Consider the following 27,370-nt stretch of genomic DNA (forward strand, 5'->3'; position numbering starts at 1 on the left):
CGTACCCACCTCTAGGCCCCAGGACGCTCATGGAGTTTTAGCTGGTCATGGCCCCAAACCATCACGGTGTAGGATCAGCCTGGGCTGCCCTTTCTTCCCTGCACCTAGCTGGTACTACTGCTTCAGTTTTCAAAGCGTAGCTCTGGTGTCCCCTGAGATGCCTCTAGTTGTTTGGTCTGAACGGTCTCTGTGCCCACTGGAACACTCTGCTGGAGCAGTTGTCATGCAGGAGTCTAATTCAGACTTTTGTTTCTCAAATATGCTAGGCAGTTCATTGGTGTGCCCTTGGAGATGCCCTGGGACAGCCTCAGTGCTAGGTTGGTACTCAAGGCTGGGAGGGACTGCCTTTGTGAAGCCCTAAGCTCTCTGTGTGTAGAAATTGGAAATACTCCAGGGGTGTATTCAGTCATTTCCCAGCAAGACTTCTTGAAGGCAAGTTAAGAACTGCAGGTTGACATTGCTTCCCAGTCTCCTTGCTCACTGTCCTCAGTCTGCCTCACTGACCAGTGCTTGTCACTCTTCTTCTGGCTCCTTCTCTGAGCATCCTCAAACACAAGAATGCCTCCAGGCTCAGCCCCTGGGCTTCTCCTCTGTCTAGAATGGTGCTTCTTAACCTTTCATTTCCCCTCTCATCGTATCTTACGGAGACTCTGGTTTGGAGGAGGGTAGGTTTGGGCTCAAGTCTTGTATTTCTAGGGAGCTGTCTGATAGCATTGGTGCTACAGGTACAGGAATCCCCAAGTAATCAGGCCCAGGACAGGCTCAGCCTCATCATCTGTCTAGTGTCTTGACTCTGATAAGGCCTGTTGTCTTCATGTGGATCTCTCTTCCCAGACTCCAGATGTTCATGTAACTGCCTAAAGGGCTCTATTTGAATTGAAATAGCAAACTAGTATTTTGAAAATGGAATTAGTTGCTATCATCTTAAGAACACCTCTCCCTAACTCACCCGTTTCAAAACACTGCTCATACCAAACCCTTGGGTGTTCCTGGCTTCTCTTCTCCCCAGCTATGTATAATACAGTGTTTGCAGGGTATGGCCAGCTCACCACCCATAACTGCTTCTAAACTGGGCCAGACTATTGTTAGATGTCTCGGTGTGTGTAGCAACCTAACCAGTTTCCGCTTTTCCCCTGGGCTTCTTTGGTTCCAAGTGAATCTGTTTGACTGCAACCAATCTTACTCCTCCATTCAACTCCTGCAGTAACCTATCTTATCAGAGAATCGTAGTTCTTGCCCTGATCTACAAGGTCTTTTTTCAGGGTGTAATCTCAGAGCCACCAGGATCCTGTTCTGCTAATTAAATCAGTCTCTGAGAAATACAGGCCAATTTCCAGTTGGGCTCAGTTGAAAAAAGTGCGGGTTCCATTGTGTGATGGTGGCTCTCGACACTGGGGTTGAGAAGCCCCTCTGCTGCTTTGGGTTTGTGCTCTCTAGTCTCTGTCCTCTGTCCTGTCTTACACATGTAAGATGTACCCAAAAGTAACAAGATAAAACGGGAGAGAACAGTGAGAGCAAGATAATTGTTGTCATTATTCTGATGATTTTTAATCAGATTTAAAAACATAATACAGGGCTGGAGAGACAGTTCAGCCGTTAAAGGGTAGAAAACGTCAAAAATGTAATACAGTGCTGTAAAGAGCTCTGTGGTGCATGCTTTTTGTCTTGATTTAAAAACTGTTTGCTCTTGCACCTAGTTTATATTGAGCAGTGTATACTTAGTCATCTTAAACAAAAGACCCTTCATTACTAGATTTTCTTCAGCATTAAAAATCAAGTAGCCCGAGAGGTCATCTGCCACCACCTTCCAGCATCTGTTTGCTGTTGGTCAGCACTAACAGCACAGTGTACTTGTTGTCAACTTGAATTGTCTCACTTTTTGTTGGTTCCATAGTGTTGGTTAATTAAAAAGAAAAACAAACCAAAAAAACAAAAACAAAAAAACCTCTTGTAAAAAGAAATATAGGGACAAGATACCAATCCATCAGTATAAGAGGGTTTGCAGTAAGAATGATAAGCAAGCCTACTTCCCACCTCTGTGTTCAGCACTCACTACTGACAATTGATGTTATGTTCTAGAGATGTTCTTAAGTGAACTCAAAAAAAAAAATTAAGCATTTTGTTTGTTTTGTTTAAGACCAGAGTTTCACTGTATAGCCCAGGCTATCCTGAAACTTGCTAGATAGAGCCCAAGCTGGCTTCCAATTCATGACAGTCCTCTTGCCTCACCCTTCTGAATTCTGGGATGTACTACCACACTTGTCAATTTTGGTTTGTTTTCAAGAATTTCTGACAATAAAATAAGTGAAAATACATGCTCCAATTTTTAAATCATCTAACAGATATGATAAGGTTAAGTGAAAAAATACACAATGGGAACTCTCTCAACATAGCATGGAAGAGTTATAGGTAGAAATCTCCAGAGAGTTTCTAGTTTCTGTGAATTCCAGGTTGTGTACCTCTCTGAAATTCTTTGGCATTATTCTGCCACCCCTCACTCCCGCCTTTTTTTTTTTTTTAAATAGTTATCTTTACTTAGGTATATGTGTTTGGGTGACCTTGGAGATAGGGCATTTGATTCCCTTCAGCTGGAGTTACAGGGGGTTGTGGGTCACCTAATATGAGTGCAGGAGTAGCAAGGGCTTTTTAACTGCTGACCCATTTCCCTAGACCCTGCTCCCTGTTCTGTCTCGGTGCTTGCCCTCCAACTCCCCTCCAACTCGTGTGCCCACCAGAGTTGTCTTTCTGTTCAAGACCTGCGGACCTCTCCTGGTGATGTCTCCGAGTTACTCTCTCTTCCCTTCCTTGCCTTAAGTATGAGCTTTGCCCAACAGCTGCCCCACAAGTGCAGGGACTACCTGCTTCCTGCTCATCCTCTCTACTTACTCCCATCAGTACTTTCTTTGGCCTGAATAGATAAGGTAATGGGTTTTGTTCTAGTTTCTGATTCATATCCCAACTCTACTGCCAATTAATTGAGTGATGGGACCTTGTCTTAGATGATCCCTTTTTCATTAAATTGGGTGTGGAGTAGTACTTGTGACACAGAGTTGAGGGGAGGGTCCAGATTGCCACTCAATAATCACAATATAGTGGAAACAACCCAGGTGTGTATTAGTAGATGAATGGGTAAGAGGATGCAGTGTGTCAGTCAGTTCTCTGACACTGTAGTAGATACCTGTGATGACTTAGAAGAAAGGATGGTTTTGGCATATAATTTTTAGAGATTTCAGTCCCTTGTTGGCCTTGTTTTTGGTCCTGTGGCAACACAGCACGTCATGGTGAGAAGTGTCCTGCAAAAGCCTCGTTAATACTTGGGTTGTGAAAAAGAACAAAGAAAGCACAGGGCTCCTGCTTCAAAAACACAGAATAAAAATAAATAAAAATGCCAAGCTGGGAGCCAAGCCTTCAAAATGCTGGTCTTTTGGGGCACATTTCAGATTGAAAATATAGTATGTAATCCATTCACACAATAGAACATCATTCTCCTTAAAAGAAACTCATGTGGATGACCTTTGGTACTATGGTTCCAGTTTACATTAGAGCAGCATTTAGTGGCTAACATTAAAATGTTCATTTCAGCTCTGTCTCTTATGTGCTCTTGTTAATTTTCTGACATCTCGTTTCTTGCCACAGAGTTATTGATTTAGGAGTCATGACTCCCTGTGATAAGATACTTCAAGCTGCTCTTGACCACAAAGCAGGTACCGTGCCTCAGTCTGCTGGGTGTAGCATTCAGCATTATTCTCCTGAGAGTCTGTTGGAGAATGGTAAAGTCCGGCTTATGTGGGGTCTGAGGGACCTGCAGCCAGCCAGCTCCAGTGCAGGGTGTTGGGGCTTGAAAGAGGTGTGTGAGTGTCCATGGGCCTCCTGAGTTCTAGAGGTGGAGTGGACTGGCTTCTTAGGAAAACAGCTGGGTTGGATTTTCCCTTTTGTGTAGTTGTTTTTATGGTCAAGTCTGAGAGTATCATGAACTAGAGATAATTTCTGTTGTGTGGCTTCCTAACTCTGTTACAACTATGTTGCTGCAAATTTAAGTTACACTTCTTATTACCCAGAGCAAGCACTGAATTCCTAGAATTATAAATTGACGTGATAGGTTTTATGATCTTCAGTCCAAAATGTTTAAAAAGTGGTCTTCTTTTCTCTTTTTTTCATTATCACTGGTCAATTCTTTTTTTTTTTTTTTTTTTTGACAATAGATATAATTGGCTTGTCAGGACTTATCACTCCATCCCTGGATGAAATGATTTTTGTTGCCAAGGAAATGGAGAGGTTGGCTATAAAGATTCCATTGTTGATAGGAGGAGCAACCACTTCAAGGTAAGTCAGCATGATGACCTTTATACTCACTCTGAACTCTCCTAAATGCCGGTGTTTCATGACCGTGGGAAAATCTGCTGCTGTTCTCTCCTTTGCTTAGCGAGTTGTCTCCTTGGCACAGCTTCCCATTCTTTCACAGGAAGTGTGAGAAGGCTTCTGGAGCCTGCTCTGGGGACTCCTTTGTGAGTCCCTCCGCTGGCCCTGTTTTGGATTCTGTTGGCTTGTGGTTGTCTTTTCCTTAATCCTCTTGTCTTCCAGGCAGCTCCTAAGAATTGTAATGTACTCTTTACCCTCTTGGAATCAGACTGAATAGCAAAACTGTGGTGGTGTTTTTTGTTTTGTTTTGTTTCAGAAAGATGTTGCTTGAACTTCTGCCTACTCTGTTCAAGCAGGAGTCATGCTAAGTAATTACAAATTTTGTGAAGACACTCGAACCTTGTAATAACGACACACTAATGAAAATGAACTAGGAAGTCAGTTGGAGGAGTTGTTTCCAAGAGGAGGACTTAGGGGAGAACTTTGGGATGAAAGGCATAAAGAGGAGAATGTTCACATTGAGTTACATGGGCAGTGCTTGGTCTAAGTTCTACCTAAGATCGTGGTCATGGCGAGAGACACTGGGCTTTTGCAGGATTTCTTACATCACAGATGCTTGATGTGGTTGGCAGAGGATAATATCAGGCTGGAACATTGAATGTGGTAGTCCCACAGTGTGCAGGGTTTTTTGTTTTTTGTTTTTGTTTTTGTTTTTTTCTAGTGCAAAAGTAAAATAATACTGTGGTCCTAGGTATTCTAGAGCTCCTCAGAGAGTGAGAGACCTCTTGTGAGTAACTGCCCCATGTGAGTGTGGCTGGAGCCTCAGGCGAGAGCTGCTGTTGCTGTCCTAGTCTGAGGACAGTCTTCAGGCAGAAGTTCTTTGCACAAAAGGCAGGGGGTTAATGAAACGGCTTAATATTTTTCTGAAGGTTTTTAGCTGATTGATGAGGTTAACCCACATTATGGAGAACCATCTACTGAATTCACAGATTAAATGTTTATTGCAACTAAGAAATACCCTCAGAGCAACAGTTGGACTGCATGCAGTGTGATCAAAAACTGACTAATGTGGCATACCCAATCTTACACATAGAATTAACTATCATATTATTTATAATGTGAACGGAGAGTTTCCATAAGTAGCAAAATGTTTACATCTTTATCCATTAATTACTTTTCATTAAAGTGATATGATAATTTGGCCATTGTTGCTGATATTAGAAAATTAGATTCGTTTCTTACCAAGGACTGACTTACTAGCCAAGTGGCAGAATTATTCTTAAGGGATCTGACTGGCCACTGATAAAGAGGATTTATTTGTGTGTGTGTGTTTGTTTTCTTTCTGTACTGAGATTGGTACCTAGGGCTTGTGCATGCTAGGCAAGATCTCTGACTAAGCTATGTCCCCAGCCCCCTTTTTTACTTAAAATCTTTTATTTTTTTACTTTTGGGACAGGTTTTCACTAAATTGCCTAGTCTTGAACTTGCCTGTAGCCCAGGATGGCCTGGAATTTGCAGTCCTCTGTCTCAGCTTCCAAGTAGCTGGAACTATAGGTCTGGACCTATAGGCCTGGTAGATAACTTGGGCTTTATGAACTTAACCTGGTCTTTTGCTTAGTGTGGAAAGTGGCAATAGGACCTATGGACTATTGTCAAAGTAAAGACTTAAAAATTGGGATTGTGTAATATACTAAATCTCTACATTAGGAGTTATGCACCTGGGATGCTGGATTCATAATTAAAATATTTTTATATCATAGTGTGCTTCATTAGGTCAAGAATTTGTTACTTGTGGTGATTGGAAGTTGACTACTTGGTTCATTTTATTATAAGAGCCACCAGACAAAAGAAAAAAGCCCTCCTCAGACACCTGGTTGCTTCTCCTCAGATGATTGAGGGTTCAGCAGTAGCTAATTCTTCCCTTTGCCAGATGACAGCTCAAGACTTGTATGATTTTATGAGACAGATTTCTGAGGGTGATAAGCTATGACTTTTCCAGTAACAGCATGAACCAGACTTGTGTTCCCAGACATTTGAGTACAAGGTATGACCATCCAGTAGAGGGTCTTAGAGAACTGAAGGTTAGGGGTCAGAGGTGGGTGGGAATATACTTGGAGTGTCTGTCGCATTTAAACCCGTTATTCTATCTGCAGTGTGGGTGATGTGGTATCACATACAGGAACTTCATGGAAATCTGGCCTTGTTATGGGCAGAACTTCACAGGATATACATTCTGAAAGTCATCTGTTAAATTTAACTAATGTATAGCCAATTACTACTGTTTTAGTTAGAGTTTCTATTGCTGTGATGAAACACCATGACCAAAAAGCAAGCTGGGGAGGAAAGGGTTTATTCATCTTATACTTCCACATTGCTGCTCATCACCAAAGGAAGTCAGCACAGGAACTCAAACGGGGCAGGATCCTAGAGGCAGGATTTGGTGCAGAAGCCATGGAGGAGTGCTGCTTACTGGCTTGCTTCTCATGGTTTGCTTGGCCTGCTTTCTTAAAGAACCCAGGACCACCAGCCCAGGGATGGCTTCACCCACAATGGGCTGTCAATCACTATCTAAGAAAATGCCTTACAGCTGGATCTCATGGAGGCATTTCTGTTGACAGGGTTTTTCGGTGTCCCAGGAGCTACACCCAGGTAACCACAAGGAGGTTTAATATTAATTATAGATTCTTGGTCAGTAGCTCAGGCTTGTTACTAGCCAATTCTTACTGTTTTAACCCATTTATATTAATCTACATTCTGCCACGTGCATCATCTTGCACCTCCTATTTTCTCTCCATGTCTCTCTGGTAACTCCTCCGACTCCTTTTCTTCTCCCAATGTCCTTAGTCTGTTTCACCTGCCTGACCTTATCCTGTCCATCCATTTGCCAGTCAGCTTCTTTATTAAACCAATCACAGTGACATAGAGTCACACAGTGTAAAGGAGTATTCCACACATTTCCTCAGCTGAGGCTCCTTCCTCTCTGATGACTCTAGCTTGTGTCAAATTGACACAAAATGAGCCAGTACAACTACAAAGTAGGTTTTGCAATTTCCTTTTTTTCTTAAATTTAAGGGAAAGTCACATTGCTCTAAGGTAGAGATAATTTTCTGAGTGTGTGTATATTTAATTGCTCGGAAGTAAGGTGATTTTATCTTCCTCTTTACTTTGACCATGAGCTTTTGCTAGGGAAGCTTAAAATGTAGGGGTGTGTATAGAATTTCATGGAATGCATTTTAGATCTGTTCTTACTTCTGATTTCATCATCTTTTTTTTCTCCTCTGTTTTTTAAAAATAATGTGTGTGTGTGTGTGTGTGTGTGTGTGTGTGTGTGTGTGTGTGTGAGAGAGAGAGAGAGAGAGAGAGAGAGAGAGAGAGAGAGAGAGAGAGAGAGAGGTGGTCAGAGGATAACCTTGTAGAGTTGGTTCTCTTGGGTGTGCATATGCCATGGTGTGCATGTGGAGGTCAGAGGACAACTTGGGGGACAAGAGTTTCTCTTTCTACTTTGTGGGTCCAAAGGATTGAGTTTATGCCACCTTGCTTGGCAGTAGGTGCCTTTTACTCACTGAACCATCTCACTAGCTCTCTTCATCTACCTTTATGGGCTCCAGGCATTGAATTCAGGTGGTCAGGTTTGTGTAGGGAGCACACTGACTGGCTGAGCCACCTCACCAGCCCTGTGAAAGCACCAGCTATGCAGTGTTTATATAAAAGACTTTCATTCTAGACTAGGCCATGATATGAAAGAAAGGATTACAATTCACTTTGACTAAGGGAAAGAATATGAAAATACCTGATTTGGAAGAAGGAAAGAGCAGGAAACACATGGTGGGAACTTCTGTAAGCCATCCTGTGAGCCACTTTTCTCCATCTTCAGGCCCCACTTAAACCACTTAAAGTGAGGCTATATTTGTTTCCAGTTCTCAATTTTGTATATTTCTTAATGAAATTGCTGATACATAGCCTACACCATTGCCATAAGCACCTACCAATCAGGACAATATATTTAACATGTTAAATGTGATATTTAAGAATTAAAGGTTAAGGTGGGTGGTAGTGGTGCAAGCCTTTAATCCCAACACTCGGGAGGCAGAAACAGCCAGATCTCTGAGAGTTCGAGGCCAGCCTGGGGTACAGAGTGAGTTCCAGGAAAGGCGCAAAGCTACACAGAGAAACCCTGTCTCAAAAAAACAAAACAAAACAAACAAACAAACAAAGAATTAAAGGTTGTTCCTGGTATCTGCATGTTAAAGTTTGGCAGTGGAAACTTGGGGCTGAGCAAATCTTAGTATGAAGTATTTTGTTACTTCTATGCTTTGTTTTAAATTAATTGATTCACTTTGTGATATTAGGGATTGATAACTAGGGCTTTCTGCATTGTAGCAAGAGTTACACCACTCAGCTATATCCCTGTCCTCTTTCTGTTTTGTTTTTGTTGCATTTCAGGTCTGGGGTTTCTTTTTACAAGTAGAAGTGGGGTTGAGGCCAGTGTATAGATGGCTCTCTCAAAGAGGAAGCAGCGGTCAGATCTGTGTCCTGTGTCTTCTGCCTGCTTCCTGCTTCCCCGGGGCTCTGGCTGTTCTCCCAGCTCATTTGGAGGGAGGAAGTTGACCTTGATGACAGTAGGGTGTGACTGCCAGGGACTGTGTTCCTCCCTTGGCTCAAGCAGGCTGTGATGAGTGCCTGGGCTGGAACTCATTCCTTGTTGGCAGATAACTAAGAACAAACCTTTCTCATTTTGTCAGACTCCGTTGGAGCCAGGCCTATCAGTTCATGTCATTTCACCTTGTTTTTCTCATCTCAGGATGGGAAATAGTCCTTCTTGGTTTATAAGGGAAATTTGAAGTTCAATATTTGTAAGTAAGTACCTTGAAGATTGCTCTTGAAAATACTTTAGAAACATATTATCGCTAATGGTTCTGAACATGAGTTGTCTGAGCAAAGAGCTGTCAGCACTGATGGATATGCTTTTCTTCTTGACCCTTGTTTTCAGAACCCACACAGCAGTTAAAATAGCACCACGATACAGTGCGCCTGTAATCCATGTCCTAGATGCATCCAAGAGTGTGGTGGTGGTGAGTGTGGGGCCTTCCTTTACTTCAAATGTGTTCTAAAGAGGGTACAGAGAAAGCACTAAGAGCTAAGGTATCACCTGAGAACCACTTTGTTTTTTGCAAGTTCTACTGCAGACATGTGAAAGAGCAGGTGAAGTGACATGTGAAAGGTCATGCCATGCCACTGCAGGGCTTGCCTCGCTGGAAGTAAGCCCCGTTGGCATGTCTGGTGCTTTTAGGGATGCTGACCGAACTGAGCAACAGCTCAAGGATGGCACCAAAGGTGCCTGGCACTTGGACATCTGACCAGATTGACAGATGCTTTTCATTTACAAATGAGTCAATTTCTTTGGCCATTGCTAGAATTAAATGGAATGTGGGATTTTTAAAATGACTTTGTTCCAGATGTAAGAACACTTGATAGGGCCAGCTGACTCAACCAAAAAGCAGTCACCAGATGTTCAAAGCCAATAGTAATAGATAGCTCCTCACTGAACATAACGAAAAGCCTTGCCCAGGTGTCTTTCCCTGCCCTTGTCCTTCTTCTTCTAGAAGAAGAACCAATCCCCACGGTCTACCCTGCTCTGGTCCTCAGGGTAGTTTGGGCAGGACAGTTAACTCCAATCCCATGTACCCCAAGCCCATGTAACCATGGGTCCTAGGGATTAAAGTCAGGTTGTCAGCCTGGCAGCAAGCATCTTTACCTACTGAGCCCTCTCACCGGGCCTCAGTAGAGTTGATCTTCCTTGGCTGCCTTATGGTTGTTGAACTTTTTCTTGCATTTCAGTGTTCTCAGCTGTTAGATGAAAATCTGAAAGATGACTATGTTGAAGAAATACTGGAAGAATATGAAGATATTAGACAGGACCACTATGAGTCTCTCAAGGTAAATGATAAAAGCAGGTCTGTGCTCATTTCAAATCAGAGTGATCCATGGTTTTTCATGGGTTTTATTGACTATTTTGAGGAGTCCTTTGAGAGAGGCCTATTTCCTAGTACAAATCTGAATTCTTTGGTATTTCTAAATTTCTGATTTTTTTTAAATTAAATATTTTAATGAATTATAAGTAGGGAATGGACCTGCATACCTATAATCCCAGCACTTATATGGGGGCAAGAAGATCATGAGTTTGAAGCCAGCCTGGGCTATATAGCAAGACTATATCTCAAAACACTTGGGAATTTTTTTTTTTTTAACTGTATTAAGGCAAACACTCTGGATCCTCAGTAAGTATTAGGCTGTATGCCAGACACCAGACCTATGAGAAAGTAAAACATGAGCTCCTAGACATCCCAAAAATATGAGCTAAACCGTTCTAAAATGGTATTCTCAGACTCACTGTCGAGGGGAAAATGGAAGAAAAGGGAGATGTTAACCAGGTCATTCTCAAGCCTCTCCTGGTTATTAGCCTGATCCTGTCTGCTATTCAGAATCAAGTGCCAGGAACAGTCCCTCTAGGCTTCAGGAACTCCATAATTATCCTTTGAAGTTACTAAGATAGTCCCATGCTTGTCTGCATTTTCTTTGTGTGGGGCGTTAAGAGAGTTGCTCGGAATGTGAATGAGAGAATACAGAGTTGATGTATTTCTGAGGTGCTGGAGAGCCGTAGGTGCTGCTCATGGCTTCTTCCCAGTCTCCTGTTTGCCTACAGCTGGCAGTTCCGTGGGTCTGCCCTGCTCTGGTCCTCAGGGTAGTTTGGGCAGGGCAGTAACTCCAAGCCCGTGTGCCCTGAAAGAACTGGTCAGGACTACAGGGTTACTCTTACAACCACAGTGAACACGTCACTCTTTACCGTGTTCTCTTCTGGTGGCAGTGTGAAGCAATATTGGATAAGAAAGATAAGGATTTCTCTTTAAAAGTATTTGGTTTTATTCATTCGTTTTGTTTGCAAAATTTTCTTGGTTATGTTTTCATTGTAGAGATAGAAAAGCTAACAGGTTCTGACTAAATTATTATTTTTTTCAACAGGAGAGAAAATACTTACCCCTAAGTCAAGCCAGAAAAAATGGTTTCCACATTGATTGGCTGTCTGAACCTCACCCAGGTCTGTGGCTGTTGCTGGAGACAACTTAAGTGTGATAACTGACAATGTCTAGGAATGTTTGCAGTTACTCGGCTGCAAATGAACCTGCAAGCGAGTAATTCTCAGTTGTGTGTTGTAATAAGTCACCCTAATTTAAAAGAAAGTAGATAGGAAGGAAGACCTGTTGAGTGCCACAAACTGTTGGGAGATGGATTCACCCCGGCTTCCTGAGTCCTTTGGATGACTCTGTAACAAGCATGTTTATTGTCTCCATTCTAATTGAAGAAACGTGAATTTCAGACAGTAGCATGAATGGTTGTCCAGCTTCTACCATCAGGTTTGTCTTCTGTAGCCTCGGTGCTTCTCTGGGCTATGCTTGAGTGAGCCTCCTCGGCTGACCTGAGTTGCATGCAGGCCAGAGGACTCACTGAATGTCCGAAATATAAAATAACTACATTCACAGGTCTTGAAAAACTCTGCAGCAAAGCTGGATCCTTTTTCACCTTCTTGTTCTGTCTCTGGTTGCTTCCCTTTTAATTTCTCTTATGTGGTTTCTTCCCGTTTTATTTCTAGCTACCTTTCTTACCTTACATAGGTATTCACAAGGGAATAATATGTGTAAGATGTTTTGACAGGCTCAGAGAGACATGAGGCACAAATGCAAAACCGAGACAGGGTGAAGGGGGATTCTGTTAACGGAATCCGTATTTCCAAGGTAATGTCTGAAACCAGCTTTCAGTGCTCATGACATCTGTGTTCTACACATGCTCAGCAGAGTCGAGAGGATTAAATTGGAAATGTAGGTGTGCTCAGTTCTAATTTCATTCCTGCTGGGTTCAGTGTGGTTTAGGGCAAAGAGTGCCAAATTGGGAGCTGGGAGGCCCGGGTGCTCATCCTGGCTTGGCTCCTGGCTCTGATTCACCGTGTGACCTTGAGTGTCTGTCTTCTACATTTGATAGGTGCTGAAGTATAAAGGGGGATTACTTTATGGAAATGTTAAAAGGTTAAAATAAGACACTAATGTGAAAACCTTTGAAGAAATAGAAATCACTACAACAGAGTCCATGCTGTAGCTTTTTGCCGTTTGTCTTTTATTCTGAAATTATGGAGGCACCAGGGCAAGTCATACACCCAAATATATATTTTGCTAGAAATGACCCTGAGAAGGCCCATGATGCCTGGTAGTGGTGGAGATACTTCCTGGATTACCTTTTTAGCCCCCATATGATGACATCAATAGGCTCTAGCCTGCTGCCTGAGGGATCTGGGATCCCAAGGTATGGCCTTTGAATGTTTTGAGGATAGCCCACTTGTCTTCAGGGAGCTGTATGAAGTAAAACCAGTAAGAAAGCAGGGCTTTCTCTCTAGGAAGTAGAGCCTGAAGCAGCCTTGGAACTCTAGCATGAAGCTTGATCAAGAGCAGCCCTGCCCTCAGGGACTCCACAACTGCAGGTCGTTGCCTGCCTCCTAGCAGGAGGCCTCTTTGGTCTGAGGTGTCAGTGGTCTCGCTTGAGTCTCCTCTTTGGTCTGAGGAGTCAGTGGTCTCTCTTGAGTCTCCTCTTTGGTCTGAGGTGTCAGTGGTCTCTCTTGAGTCTCCTAAGAGGACTGTGCAGACGTTATTAACAAACAAATCTACACGATAATGGTTAAAAAGTGGGGGCGGCCCTGCATGGCAGAGCAGATGGGGAAGAGTCACTGTGGTGCAGGAAGGCAGAGATTCCAGCTCAGTTAAGAGCTCCTCTGCTCTTACCTTGCTTTCTGAGAGGCCCATGTTCTGCAGAGCAGCTGCTAACAGTGGAACAGCAAGGCCTTGGATCCCTAGTCACAGGGAGGCATGGGCACTCAGAGTTGGCAGTAGCACTAGCCCCTTGGCTTCTGGCCCAGTATCCATGTGGCATTGTGTCCTTGGTGTCCTGAAATGTCTGAAGCACAGTCTGCCTGTAGAGTCCCTAGGATTATGTGTGTTACGATATGTTTCAGACTTGAGATGTAGAGACCGATTTCTGAACGCCTGTGTATTTCCATTACTCAACCTAAGAAATAACTTACGACTTATTTAGTCTTCTTTAAAAAAGTCGAAGATATTCATCCATAGCAGCAGTCCTGTATTTGTCCCTCCCCTGTAGAAGTAGCCAGTTTTGAGTTTGGAGCTTCATTTCCGTATATGCCTTTACACTTTGTGTGTGTGTGTGTGTGTGTGTGTGTGTATGTGTGTGTGTGTGTGTGTGTGCGCGCGCGCAGTGAAGGCTATTGGTTCCTGTTTGTAAACTTTATATAAGTAGTGTACTACACATGCCCTTCTGCAGTAGTCTCTTTTAACACTGCCACCAACACACAGAAGCGAACTGAAGCCTTCCCTTTTTCTAAGACATAGTGGGGATGAAAAGGTTGAGGGAAGAGTTTCCAGCATGGGGTAGCCAGTCTGCTGCACAGGGAAGTTCCTTCTCCATGATCATTTAAAGTTGCACTCTTGGTAAGACAGCTTCTGTGGGTGACAGGAGGGAGGCAGGTGTGGGAGTAAGCTCCAGTGAGGAGCAGGGAAGGACAGCTGAGTGTGTCGGTGTGAGTGCTGTCCCAGCTCGTGTGGCATTGACAGCCGTGCCTCTTTCCTCTAGTGAAGCCCACATTTATTGGGAGTCGGGTCTTTGAAGACTACAGCCTGCAGAAGCTGGTGGACTACATTGACTGGAAGCCTTTCTTCGATGTCTGGCAGCTCCGGGGCAAATACCCAAATCGAGGCTTTCCCAAGATATTTAACGACAAAACAGTGGGTTAGTAAGTCCTTCCTGCCTGGTGTTCAGGAGGTGGTGGTGTGACTCTGAAGGTGGTCTCAGAGGACTAAGCGCTAAGTGTTTAGTGTGCACAGAATATAGCTGCTTCCATAGTGCTCACCCACTCAACTTTCAGATGGACACTTCATAGTTTGCTTGCCCTTATTATGTCAGGTAAATTTGGCCTTTTATTCCCCCCTTCCTTTAAATGAATGTACTCATTGACAGCAGTTACATTCTGTGTTCCACACAGAGGCAAATGAAAAGGAGGTAGTCCTGTGACTTAGTACCTGATTTACTCACTGGTGCAGCCAACAGTGCTAGGTTTGTGCTGGGCTCTTGCTCTGGGCTCAGCCTGCGATCCCCCTTGTATAAGAAGAGGGGCTAGGACTCCAGCAGGAGGTTAGAGTGGGCTTCCTGGAGGCGGTGGTACTTGAACTGTTATTGAAGATTCCATGGAACTGCTGAGGCTGGGCTTAGGGATAGGAAGCAGGAGCATGTCAAATTGAGGCGAATGAGAAGCCTTGGACATGGGTGCCCATGTGGGGAACTGCAGATCTCATTGTACCCGGAACATTTAAGGAAGGAGGGAGACTTGGCATGATAAAGGAGAGAAAGTAAATACTGAATTGTTCCCCTCACTTGTCTCGGGTAGCTTCACCCCACCCAGCCCCTAGAGACACAGGAGGAAGGGTACTGATGAACCATGGGATTCGGGCTGGAGAGAGCCAGGGAAATGAGATACTAGTCAGCTTGGGGAGGTCCTGGGTATGCTGCATGCTGAGACCCAAGCACTTACAGGTAGTGGGAGGATTGGGTAAGGGACTTCTTACTGCACTGTCCCTGTGCCACCACAGCAAGCTGTGAAGGGACTGTGCGACTGCCCTTCATGCAGGTAGGGCAGCACAGTGTTGCCTCCTGAGAGCTAATGGGAACTGATGGAAGGGGCCCCAGACCTGGTCTGGTGCCTACCATGCAGGGGCTGAAGCTATTCAGATACAGTACCAATGCTGTTTAAGAGGATTTGGGCCACACATCACGACTCACCCTGTCTCATCCCCATACATCACTGTGAAGTTAATAGGGCTGTATGTGGAATGCCGATTCTTGCCCTCTTTCTGACAAGACTGTTTTGGGAGCAATTGATTTAGCTCTCTGGGGTCTACTAAATGGGAAAATATAACCAGATTGAGCTAGAGGAGGCACACCGTGGGGATTCGTTTCATGGACCCACTAGCCACTGTTGCTCTGCTTCAGGCTGTGCCCGTGGCAAACTTGAGAATCTTTGTGAGAATGGAGAAGCGGGCAGGAGAAGGAGAAGCAGGGGTGCTTTAAGAAGAATTGATGTTTGCAGGTTATTATTGGCATCTTTGAATAAATTCTTATTGTGTTTTTTAATAGGTAAAGAAGCCAGAAAGGTGTATGATGATGCTCACAATATGCTGAACATACTGATAAGTCAAAAGAAACTCCAGGCCAGGGGTGTGGTTGGATTCTGGCCAGCACAGAGTGTCCAAGATGACATCCACTTGTATGCAGAAGGTGTGGTGCCCCAGGCTTCAGAACCCATAGCCACCTTCTATGGGCTGAGGCAGCAGGTATGGAATGTGTGTGGACAATGAGTCCACTGCTTTGATTCTCAGGCTTGGAAACTACACTCAGTGTCAGTGAGAATTAAATAAGAAACCTGAGCCTTTTGTCTGTTCCATTTCATCCCAAACAGTTCTCCGTAGGCCCGAGTCCTAAGCATTGGTGAGGATGGAGAGAAGGCGCCCACATGGGTGTCCATGAGGTAGGGTAGGCGTTCACTGTAGTGTCTGCAGATAGACAGGGAACAGTGCTGCTAGCCCAGCTGTCATACACGCATGGTTCAGTCTTTCAGTCCCCTTATCTCTTGCAACTAGGGGGCATTTACTTCCCCTAACAGTTGCTTCTCATCTGAGTGTTCTATTAAAGACTGTTACATCACTTACTGTCTCAAAGGGAAGTCTGGTGGGGACAAATATCCCAGAATGTCCGCCCCGCCAGGTCCCGAAGAGGGAGCAAGAGAGTCAGAGTGTAACCGTTTCATGGTGCTGTTGTCAGGCGGCTTATGTCTCTGTTTCACGGGGAAAAGAAGCGGGCAGAGGGAGCTGGCGCTGAGCTTCGTGTGCAGAGGCAAGCCCCCTTGAGTGCACCCTGGCTGTGTTCTCCCTGTAACAGTTCTCAGTGCACACCATCTGTGTTTTGTTTTTGCCTCACCCTTAAAAATGCAGGCACCATACGAAGACTTGAGCACTGTAGACACAATTGTCTCAGTCAAGAATTGGAACTAGAATTTAATAATTAGCAGTAAATTACTTTTTTTAGTTTCACTTACATTTTTAGTGATTTAAAATTGGTAGTATTGCCTTTTATCATAATGCAACTCATAATGACAGGGTTTTAATAGTAACAACGGATAGGATTTTTAAATTTGGGCCTTAATACCATAAGGAGTTATGTGAGAACAATTTCAACTTTACTCTGCGTGCTTAGTCTCAGACACCACCGGATACAGAGTAGGGAGTTCCAGAGATGAGCTCTGGCCCTTTCTTGCTACGGAATCATGAGCTTTTCTTTGACTGGTGACTAAGGCCAGACACCTGCTGGGCCCATTCTTTCATCCTTGGTTTTCCTCTGCTGTCTTTTCACTTCTAGAATGAACTAAATACTGTTGTATCAGGGAAGTCTGGACATGCTGTGTAAGGACATTTTCCACAGTGGATTCTCTGTTCACTCTTTTAGTAGCCCTAGAAAGGGGAACTGGACCATAGATCTGTATTGCCTGTGTGGATAGCCATTTATTAGGAGGTGATCTGTAGGGCACTGAAACAATGTAGCTGAGCCTTTTGTTCAAAGTAACTCTGATTGGCATCCCTTCTAAGGCACAGTGGGACCAGTGACCTGCCCTACTGCAGAGTAGGTTTGTGTACCTCTCCTGCTTTTTTTTCTTTTTTTAAAATCAAAGAACAGTAGAGTGCCACTAGAAAATGGACTAACCCTCCATTCACCTCTATCCCTGAGCTCCGGGACACTTATGTCTTCTGACCTGCAGCCACTGGCTTATTCTCTGCCTGGCGTCAGGCTACACTTGCTCTCATGATTAGCAAATGGCTTAGAGGATTCTGGGTGACTCCTCCTTGATGAATTGATCAGTCTTGAGTAGTTCCATGTATCTAGGAGCATTTGTTTCTAGACCTGATGGGGCACTGGTGTTAGCTCCTGGGTCTGGCCACTGGCTGAGCCTGTGGGTCAAATTTATGTCTCAGATTTCTTGCCTGTGAAATGGAGCGTGTGGATCACTTTCTTCACTGAATTGCTGAGAGCTAAATTAGTACCCTGTAAAGAACAACAGAGTGTTAAGTACTTGGAAGTATTAGTTAGAAGCTAGTAACTTTTTATTGACTGTGATATGTATAAGACTTATAGCTTCATAGCAGGGAGGATAATTACCAATTGAGAGTAAACCAGTGGAAGATAGACACCTGTGCTGTGGAGAGAGCCCCTCTCTCTCTCTCTCTCTCTCTCTCTCTCTCTCTCTCTCTCTCTCTCTCTCTCTCTCTCTCTCTGTGTGTGTGTGTGTGTGTGGTTTTGAGACAGGGTCTCATGTGTCCCAGGCTGGTCTCAAACTTGATGTAACACCAAGGGACCTTGAATTTTTGATCTTCGTGCATGCTGAAATTAGAGGCCTGCAAGATTGTACCTAGCTTATGTGGTACTGGGGATCAAACATAGAGCATTGTGCATTCTAGGCAGGCATTCTTCCAACTATGATTCCCAGGCCCTGGACAGAGTATTTGTATTCAGAATGCCTTAGTGTGTTCTTAGAAGTCTAACAAACCATGGTAGACAACACCGGGCCTATATGCACTTGACCTTAGCAGTTTGTTAAAGTCTATTTGTTAATGCACAGTGAAGACTAATCCCTTTATCAGGCTCTTCTCAAATATGCTCATCTGAATTGAAAACACTGCAAAAGTAATGTTTAATCTATGGTTTTTTAAGGTTCTGGTTCTTAGCAGAGTGCCTGCAAGTATTCAGAAGTGTTTAGTGAGTGCATAAATGAGCAAATCCACTAATTTCCTAATTATATATGCTACATCATGTCATATATTTTTTAAAATCTCATTTCATTTGTGTCTTTGTCTGTTTTCTATTGCTATAATGTAATATTTAAGACTGGAGATTTATAAAGAAAAATGTTTATTTTGGTTCATTGTTCTGGTTGTTAAGTCCAGGATCAGGCAGCCGCATCTGGTGAGAACCACGTGCTGCTTTGTAACATGGCAAAAGTCAAAAAGGCACATGGGTAAGTGAGAAAAGAAGGCTGAACTCCAGTGATAGCCAACTCATCCTGCAAGAAAGACAGTAATCAAGTCCTGAGGGCTCCACCTCCTCTGCTGCAGTGCCTCTGGGCCCCATGTGGCTATGTTGAGTAATTGCAGTTTAGTGTATGAACACACTAAAGTATCTATTGCATCCTCACTGTGTGCCAGACACCGTTCTGAGTGCTGGGGTAGAGCTGAACGAAGCATGCAGACATTGTATGTCCTAAGGCTTATATTCATTTTGCTCTCTACTATGTCCTGGTGCCATGGCCATACTAATGGCTTCTCTGCCCAATGCTTGGGTTTTAAGGCTGAGAAGGACTCTTCCAGTATAGACCCCTACCACTGCCTCTCAGACTTCATTGCTCCTCTGCATTCTGGTGTCCGAGACTACTTGGGTCTGTTTGCTGTTGCCTGCTTTGGGGTTGAAGAGCTGAGTAAAGCCTACGAGGATGATGGCGATGACTACAGCAGCATCATGGTGAAGGCACTGGGGGACCGGCTGGCAGAGGTACGGCATTGGCAGATAGTGGGGTACTGAGGTGGAGTCTGGGTATTGGAGCTCCCATGACAATGTCAGAAAGCCTAGCAGCCTTTAGAATCTGTGTTATTGTGTAGTTGAGCCAGATGCTGCCGGCTTTAACACGATCTGTAGTTTAAGTCCTGTGTCTCCCAAATGCCACTCGGGTCATCTTTTAGCAAAGAGAAACCTCCAGTGCTTCACTAGTTGGTTGTTGCCCTCAAGGGTGTTGACCTTATCTCTGAATTAGTCTTCCTTTGATTATTGTGATGCATCATTTTACTGATAACTCCCAGAATTAAAATCAGATTTCTGCCTTAGAGTCCTCTCTAATGTTGGCAACTTTGGTAGAGTTATCTTTGCTGCATGTGGGGTGAGGCAGGCCAAGCTGTGGGAGGTCCTGTCCCCTTTTCAGCAGGCCATGGAGAGTACAGCTCTGTGGTCCCAGTACTCTTCTGGTAAAGCTGTGGTCCCGTTGACTTCAGGAAAATGGCCTACAATTCTCAGATTATTAAATATGATACTTCAGAACTCAGTTGAGGACACCGTTGAGTCTCAGGGCACCTAGTGAAACTACAGTTTGTCCTGACTGTGGCCAGGTGGGGAAAGTGATTCTGTGCCACTGTGATGCAGGGCTGGAGGCCACAGGTTGCTTCTGCTTGGTTGTGCCCCTCTCTCTTCTTGTTCCCAGGCCTTTGCCGAGGAGCTGCATGAGAGAGTTCGCCGAGAACTGTGGGCTTACTGCAGTAGTGAGCAGTTGGGTGTCACAGACTTGCGCAAACTCCGGTATGAGGGCATCCGACCAGCTCCTGGTTACCCCAGCCAGCCTGACCATACTGAGAAGCTCACCATGTGGAGACTGGCCAACATTGAGCAGGCCACAGGTGTGTGGGAGACAGTGAGCTCCTGTCCTTGCTCAGTGAGTGCATGCACTTACCAATGACATATGCAGTTAAAGTTTTTATAAAATGGAAGAACTTAGCATGAAATCATTCCTCATCTCATCCTTTCTCACTTGGATCTGTTCTGGCACTTTACTTCCAAATTACAGCAGTGTATTTTTTGCTTTAATATTTTAGACTAAGTTTAAACTGTTTACTCTTGCCCCATCCTGGATGGGGATTTACCTTGTTCTCTTTTCTTCCCCCTGGCTTTCAAACCTAGTTTTCTGTCTTGGTACAGTAGTTAGTGGCCGGCCCCTGTCCTGTTGGATGAGTCTTCTGCCTGCTCAGGCCTGCACTGCTTGCTGATGGCTATTTCTGGGCTCTCAACCTGCAAGCTCCCAGCCTTCCCAGAGCTTTCTCACTTCTCTGTACTTGTTATTAACATTAATGCTCCTCTGCAGTCATCATCCCCTCTTCAGTTTTCTCTATGGGTTGAGCCTCAGAGTTGAAAATTAAAAGTTGATCTGTGCTCTGTTGAGACAACAGCCTCATTGTCCTTGGCTCGGGGTGGAGTCAGTCATTGTTCTGAGGCTGTGTGTTGTCCCATCCTTACTGCATAGCTTGTGGAGTTGAGAGGACTCAGGTTAAATCACAAACCCCTTGGAATTAATCAATCAAAATTAGCTATCAAAGTTGAATCCATATCAAAGAAAGGAACTGGGAGTGGCGTTGGATCTGGGTCTGCAGAAACAACTCTGGGAATCACAACATCTAGGTGTGAGCCCCGTTTCCTATGAGTGAGCTAGAGATCTTTAGAAAGTATTTAGTCCTTGGTGATTCCATGTTCTTGTTCATAGAGTGAGTAGTGCTGAGTAACAGTCCTGAGGACCCTTCCTTCTCAGTGCTTTTGTGGGCTTGTTCTTCATTCATGCTACCAGCTGACCTCACAAAGTCATGAGGAGTGTACTGCCAGGGCTAGCAGTCCTGCCTGAGAAGACTCAGCGTAGAGACAAATTGGAGCCTCTACAACCGATCATGGGTAGCTGGGGGAAAGAATGCAGTCTTTTCCAGGCTTGCTCCCGCTGGGTATAATGTGCATGTCCCGAATTTGGTTTTTCCATGTGACAAGAATTTGCTAGACACTGTGATCGGAGCTTCTTACTGTGTCATTGTGTCTGCCTTGAAGGCATGAGTTTACTTGGTGTTCATTCAGAGTCTGTTAGTACCCTGCGTGGGCACTGATTGCTTCCTGTGGTTCTCTTCAGGCATCAGGTTGACAGAATCCTTGGCAATGGCACCTGCTTCAGCAGTATCAGGCCTCTACTTCTCCAATGTAAAGTCCAAATATTTTGCTGTGGGGAAAGTTTCCAAGGATCAGGTAAGGATGTGACTTCTCTAGATAACTGCCTTTAAAATGGACCTGTAGGACCCATTTTACATGACAGTGATGTGGTGTGTGTGTGTGTGTGTGTGTGAATAAACTCACCCCAGTTGGGTCTTAATTTGATTTCAGCCCATTACCCTGATTCTAGCCCTCCCTCTCTACCTGTGATACACACACACACACACACACACACACACACACACACACACACACACACACAAAACCTTCCAACTTCTAAGCAGCAGACATATATGCCACATGCTGTTTTCTGCCTAGAGAGTAAAGCAAGTAGGCAGACAGAAAATACCTCTGTTTAGCTCAGTAGATTGCTGTCAAGACAAGATATGCCAGGTTCTTAATGTTTATTCCAAAAGCCTGTGGAAACTCAGATCAGAAAAGAAAGTCTTGGCACTTTGGTTTAACAACATGCTTCTGTCTTTTACAGATTGAGGATTATGCTTTGAGGAAGAACATGCCTGTGGCTGAGGTGGAGAAATGGCTTGGCCCCATTCTGGGATATGATACAGACTGACTTCTTTCTCTCTCACACTCCTTTTCTCTTTCTCTTTTTTTCTTTAAAACCTTATGTTTGCTGACCTCAAGGGAGTACCATCCAGAGTGCCTTAGAAATAACAACAAAAAGCACCGGGGTGCCTGCCTGGCCAGTGTTGGAAGGCTGGTTGGTGGCATGTAGTGTAGAGCAGGTCTTCTGGGGTCCTAGAAAATAAGTAACTTTTTCAGGGACTTTAAATGAGGAGCAACAAGGTGCTGAGGCTCCTGGTGTCCCTGGGTCCTTAGGATTGGAGCAGGCAGAAGGGGTCTTTTGCAGCTTGTTCCTGTTTTTTTTTTGTTTTTTTTTTTTTTGTTTGTTTGTTTGTTTGTTTTTACTGTTTTTCTCACATGAAAAAAAAGATCCTGAAAATAAGTTGAATAGGGGAATGTGTAGAGACATGTGACACAGAAGCAAAGTGCCACCGTAAGAAGTGTGACATTTCAATCTGAGTGGTTTCAACAGTAGACTCGGACGGGGAGGAAGGCAGTCCTCTTTTCTCCTGCAAGACCTCATTTTCCGAGGCTCAGCTAAATGACTGTAGAACTCTTTGGCAGAGGCATGCTCACTGCTTGCTGGACAGAAATACTGGGACTGTTTGCCCTGGTGTGCTGGTGTGGCTGCGCACCTGACTCCAAACTCATATATTTTGGATATGCTACATTGGCTTGTCTCTGTTATTTCTGGAGAAATTGTTCAGGGCGTTAGGCCGTGAAAGCAGACTCCAACTTCAACTTGACAGTGTAACTGCCATGGGACATAAGCTAAGTGCTTAGTCTCCCCAGCACTGTCTGCTCATCTATAAACTGAGAACAGTGATACTAATTTCTGTCTCATTGGGGTGAGGCTTAAACAGGAGTGTGCATGGAGACAGTTCAGATCCACACAGATGTCTAAGTGGAGGTCCTGTAGAGCTCTGTAGTCTTAGCACGGTAGGTACTCATGAGAAGAATAAGAGGTTAATGGAGGAGGTAGAGTGGGGAAATGTGTTTGGGAAGGTGACTGTGGGAGACTCTCCTTCTAGGATTAGAACCCCAACTTAACATTTACACCAACTGAGAGAGAAACCACCGCCATCAGGACTCATCTTCCGTGAGAGACTCCTCCCTTACCTCATATGTTGCCCCAAAGCACCTGCCCCAAACACGTCCTCTGGTATAGTGGAGGCAAAAGAAGAAGATGGCTCTTGGGTAATGATGATCCTGCGTGTCTGTAGTCTTTCCAAGTCTATTTGCAAAGTAGTCTACATTTTTTATATCATTTTTTTATACTTGCCCTCAGAGTGAAAAGAACTGTCTTCTTTTTTAAGCTGTGTCTAACATGTACTAGAATGTAAATGGGACTCATTAGTTTGAGCCACTTAGTTTCAGGACATACTTTCGTAGCAGGTATATTCTTTAGGCTTTGGGACATTCGTCTGTGAGGAAGAATAACCTCTAGATATTTTAATGTATTTCAACTGAAGAATTACTAGCAGTCTATTTATTTCATTGCCATTCTTTGAGCTGGCTTCCTTGAATATGTCTTTGATCTAATCCATGACGTATGTCGTAGTTATCTTCCTCTTCTTTTTTGCAAGTTGGGGTGCATAGATACTCACTAAGGGATGTGAATGATAACTTGAAAGCATCCTTCTTAGTTTATTTTAGGTATTCCAGAGAAGCTGGACTCCAAAGGCTAACATTCTAAACTGGGCTCTTGTGTGCATGATTGAATGCACCCAGCATGTTCCCTCACCATTGGCACCTGAGACTGACATGAACTGATTTCACACTCGGGGCTTACACATTCATTCGGGCTGTTTATTTTTTCACAGTTGAGAATTGTCTGTAGCCAGATGTGTCTGCACTATGCCTGTTATCACAGCATTTGGGAAGTGGCGGCAGAAGGAGGATTGGCGTGAGTAACAGGCCATCCTGAGTAAATAGACTGTCTTCAAAACCAAAAGCAGGACCAGCAAGATGGCTTAGTGAGCAAATGTACAGGCTGCCAAACCTGACCTGAGTCTATCTCTGGGACTCACATGGTAGAAGAGGAGACGGACCCCCGACCTCCACATGCAGCTTGTGGCACACCACACAATAAATACATGTTTGGGGGGCGGTGGGAAGGAGTTGTCTCCGTTTTGCTGCTTGCTCTGCTGTCTGCTGTAGAGGCTCGTTTTGTGGAGCAGTGGCTGGGGATAGGCATAGTTTTGTTGTAACTCTGCTCCTTTGAGCTGTTTTGCTAGTCATTCTCCTCCATTCATAGTGAACACACATGGGACTATCCCGCCCCCCAGCTGATGGTCTCATGCATGCTCTCTTCACATATTTGGGCTTCTCTCGTGTGCCGGTTGTTTCTCTCCTCCTTGCACTTAGTGCAGTGAAGTTAAGGGAGGTGTCTTTCTCATCTCTTAGCACGGAACACTTCTTAATTATTAGATCTAGAGGCCTCCCCAGGGGATTATCTTCTCCGTGGTTTAGACAGTGTTGACTGCTCCAAGTTCTTACCCATATCCTCTCCCTTGACGTAATTCTTTTGTTAGCCTTTTATATTTATGGTCATTTCTCAACCATTTTTTCTTCTACCTGTTTAAATTCTTACACTCTGTCATTAGTTGCTTTCCCAGCCTGTTGTTTCAGAGGCTGATGTCTGTTCAGTACTCCAGGCTCCTCCATCCTAATCCTTGCTCCTTAAGAAGAAGGTTGCCACCTCAGTCCTGAAGGAGTACATGAGGCATCGGCTGGTGGAGTCTCCCAAACCTTGCTTCTGGGTATCTCATCTGCTCTCCAGGATACTCAGTAATAAAGACTGATTGGTGCTGCCCAGTCAGCAGATTGCAAGCTCACTCCATACTGTCTTTCCCTCGGACAGTTTGCTCAAAAATGTGTTGGTCTGGTGGTGGACGTACTTAGCCCTGGTTGACTCACATTTTAGGACCTGAAGAGTAAAGATGGAACATCGGGGAAGGAACAGATGAGGAACTGTGAATAGAAACATTAAAGGTTATAAAGATGCCAGATCTTTCCAAATTGAGCTATGAAGTCAAGATTTCCAGCGGCAGTTCTAACCGAGGTCATGTTGAAGACAAGAAGATGACTAATGTGGAATAATAGCAAAGGATCAAAAGTGGTCAGATGCTTATGTAAATGAAGAAAGGTTTAGGGAACTTGTCTGACATTACATGGAGCTTTGGTGCAGAAATGGCTTCCAGTCATTGCTACCAAAGGCTAAGGACTTCAGATAAGCAAGTGAATGACTTTTTTTTTTATAATGTAGTTCTTCATTGATTCTTTGGGAATTTTACATCATGCACCCCAATCCTACTTACCTTCCCACCTTCATATCTGCCCCTCACCACTTCATATCCATCCCTACCTCTAATAGGTGCCCCCCACCAAAAAAAAAAAAATTGAAAAACAAAGTACACAAAGCCTGACCTCCACTGGCCCTGGGATAGCTGGTCCTGTCCCTTGCAGGAGACTACAGCAGGAGAGCTGGACCTGCCCCTCATGGGAGAGCTGACCTCAGCACTCAGGGAAGATGGCCCACTCTCACCTCAGGCTTGGGAGAGCTAGTTCCACACTCACCTTGCCTGAGGGGGGTCAGTTCTAGAGGCCCAGACTGACGAGTTCAGCTACCACCCTGAGCCTTGGGTTGGCCCACTCTTAACATCTACCCCATCTGTGAGCTGTTGGAGCATGTTAAGGGACTGGTCCTACAGAACGATAGCCACGGGATCTCCATGACTCGGCAGGATATCCAAAAGGAGTTTTGATGAGGGTCCAGTGATGCTGTGCCAGAGGCCTCGAACCAGACCGATGACTCACTGCAATGAACATTTGTGAGTGAGACTGATTGGACAGAAGGGTCTAATGCTGTGACACACCACAGCTCCCAACGTTACTAGGACAAATGAAGAGGTGTTTGCTTTGAAAAGACATTTTTAAAAAAGTAACCAATAAGGGATTAATAACCAGAATGTATAGAAAAGCATTCTCAGGATGGTGGTAAACAAATACATGTTTTGTGGTGATCAGAAATGTGAGATTCTGTTTTCTGTATGTAACATTTGCAAGAATGGGACCCACAGTTCCAGGTGTTAGATGGTCTGTAGATAGTCACACATCTTTCACATCACTACTTGAGGACAGTTACACCTCACAGATGTGAACAATCTACAGTGAATATGAGCAGAGCTTCTAGTCATGTTCAGCCATGTCTTACATTTTGGTCATGGCAGTATAATCATGTTAGTAACAGATGGATAACTGAAGTTCTGTCCATGGGAGAATGGTTTCATAAGGTACCTTTAGCTATATGGTGTGGTGAAAATAAGCGAACTACAGCCATGGTTGGCAATATCGGGCCAAAACAAGTTTCTTGTGACTACTTAAGGCACGATAACTACTTTTATTGAGTTCAAAAGTGTGTGAGACCAAAGAACATACATGGTAGCTACAAACGTGATAAAAACTTACAAAGGAAAGTCACAGAAAACCCAAAATCAAGCTTAGTGATAGATAGCCCATGGAAGGAGGAGTAAAAAGGGCCAGAGAAAAGCCCACAGGTGAATTGTGAATAACTGTTTTAGTTCTTGGATGGGAGGGCTATGGCTGTTTACCACACATAGCATTTTTGTATATTTTAAATATGCTATATTTAATGTGTATTTAATATATTGTAAACAATAAAGTACAATAGGAACCTCAAGTCTGGCATGATGACTTTGTATGTATTGGATATGTCAAACACACTTGGAAGAATGGAAGAACATTTTAGCTAGAAGAGCAGGGATGAAGGCACTTGGGCAAGAGGGATAGATTTGTACACCAGAATTCTCTCTCACAGCCTAGGTTTTGGTGGATGAGTGGGTAGTACCATATGCTAAGACAGATTAGAGGAGGGGAGGGGAGGGGAGTTTTGGAAAGATGGGATATGACTAGACTAAACTGCAGCTTTTTGGAGATTAATCCACCTGTTGTGTATATAGTGTGTAAGATAGGGCCGTGTGCTCAGTGAAGGTCTGCAGCCTAATCTACCTGTTGTGTGTATAGTGTGTAAGATAGGGCCGGGTGCTCAGTGAAGGTCTGCAGCCTAATCCACTTGTTGTGTGTATAGTGTGTAAAATAGGGCCGGGTGCTTGGTGAAGGTCTGTGGATTCTGCTTGTACTTTGAAGTCCTCTAATGTAATTTTCAAAGATCTTTTTCTTCAGCTCTTTTTTTTTTGTTTTATTTTTATTTGTGTGTGTGTTTGTTGTTTTGCTTTTGCTTTTTGAGGTGGGGTTTTCCCATGTAGCCCCGCTTGTCCTGGAACTCCCTCTAGACCAGGCTGGCCTCAATCTCAGAGAGCTGCCTGCCTCTGCCTCCTGAGATCTTAGACATCAGCATATATTTTTTTGTTCTTAAATAGATGATTTTGCTCTTTCCACTTGAAAAAAAATGCACTGTACAGCTTTTCTTTGATGCCCCTGAATTATTGGCACCACCACGGTT

The 27,370-nt window shown here is 44.1% G+C and overlaps 1 protein-coding gene across 2 annotated transcripts in view; it reads left to right on the forward strand.

Annotated features, from left to right (window-relative positions):
- The window catches only part of Mtr (5-methyltetrahydrofolate-homocysteine methyltransferase), an 82,512-nt gene extending 60,321 nt beyond the window's left edge, over positions 1-22,191 (forward strand). For both annotated transcript variants that reach the window (XM_059263413.1, XM_059263412.1), the window contains exons 23-33: positions 3,637-3,704; positions 4,203-4,323; positions 9,350-9,431; positions 10,198-10,296; positions 11,380-11,455; positions 14,050-14,205; positions 15,607-15,803; positions 18,865-19,065; positions 19,766-19,958; positions 21,224-21,336; positions 21,788-22,191. In XM_059263413.1, the coding sequence (XP_059119396.1) occupies positions 3,637-3,704; positions 4,203-4,323; positions 9,350-9,431; positions 10,198-10,296; positions 11,380-11,455; positions 14,050-14,205; positions 15,607-15,803; positions 18,865-19,065; positions 19,766-19,958; positions 21,224-21,336; positions 21,788-21,874 (1,393 nt within the window). In that variant the 3' untranslated portion in view covers positions 21,875-22,191. The remainder of the gene's footprint in view (positions 1-3,636; positions 3,705-4,202; positions 4,324-9,349; positions 9,432-10,197; positions 10,297-11,379; positions 11,456-14,049; positions 14,206-15,606; positions 15,804-18,864; positions 19,066-19,765; positions 19,959-21,223; positions 21,337-21,787) is intronic.
- The last annotated feature ends 5,179 nt before the right edge of the window (positions 22,192-27,370 follow it).

Source organism: Peromyscus eremicus, chromosome 5 (assembly GCF_949786415.1).
Source record: "Peromyscus eremicus chromosome 5, PerEre_H2_v1, whole genome shotgun sequence".
Taxonomy (NCBI): Eukaryota; Metazoa; Chordata; class Mammalia; order Rodentia; family Cricetidae; genus Peromyscus; species Peromyscus eremicus.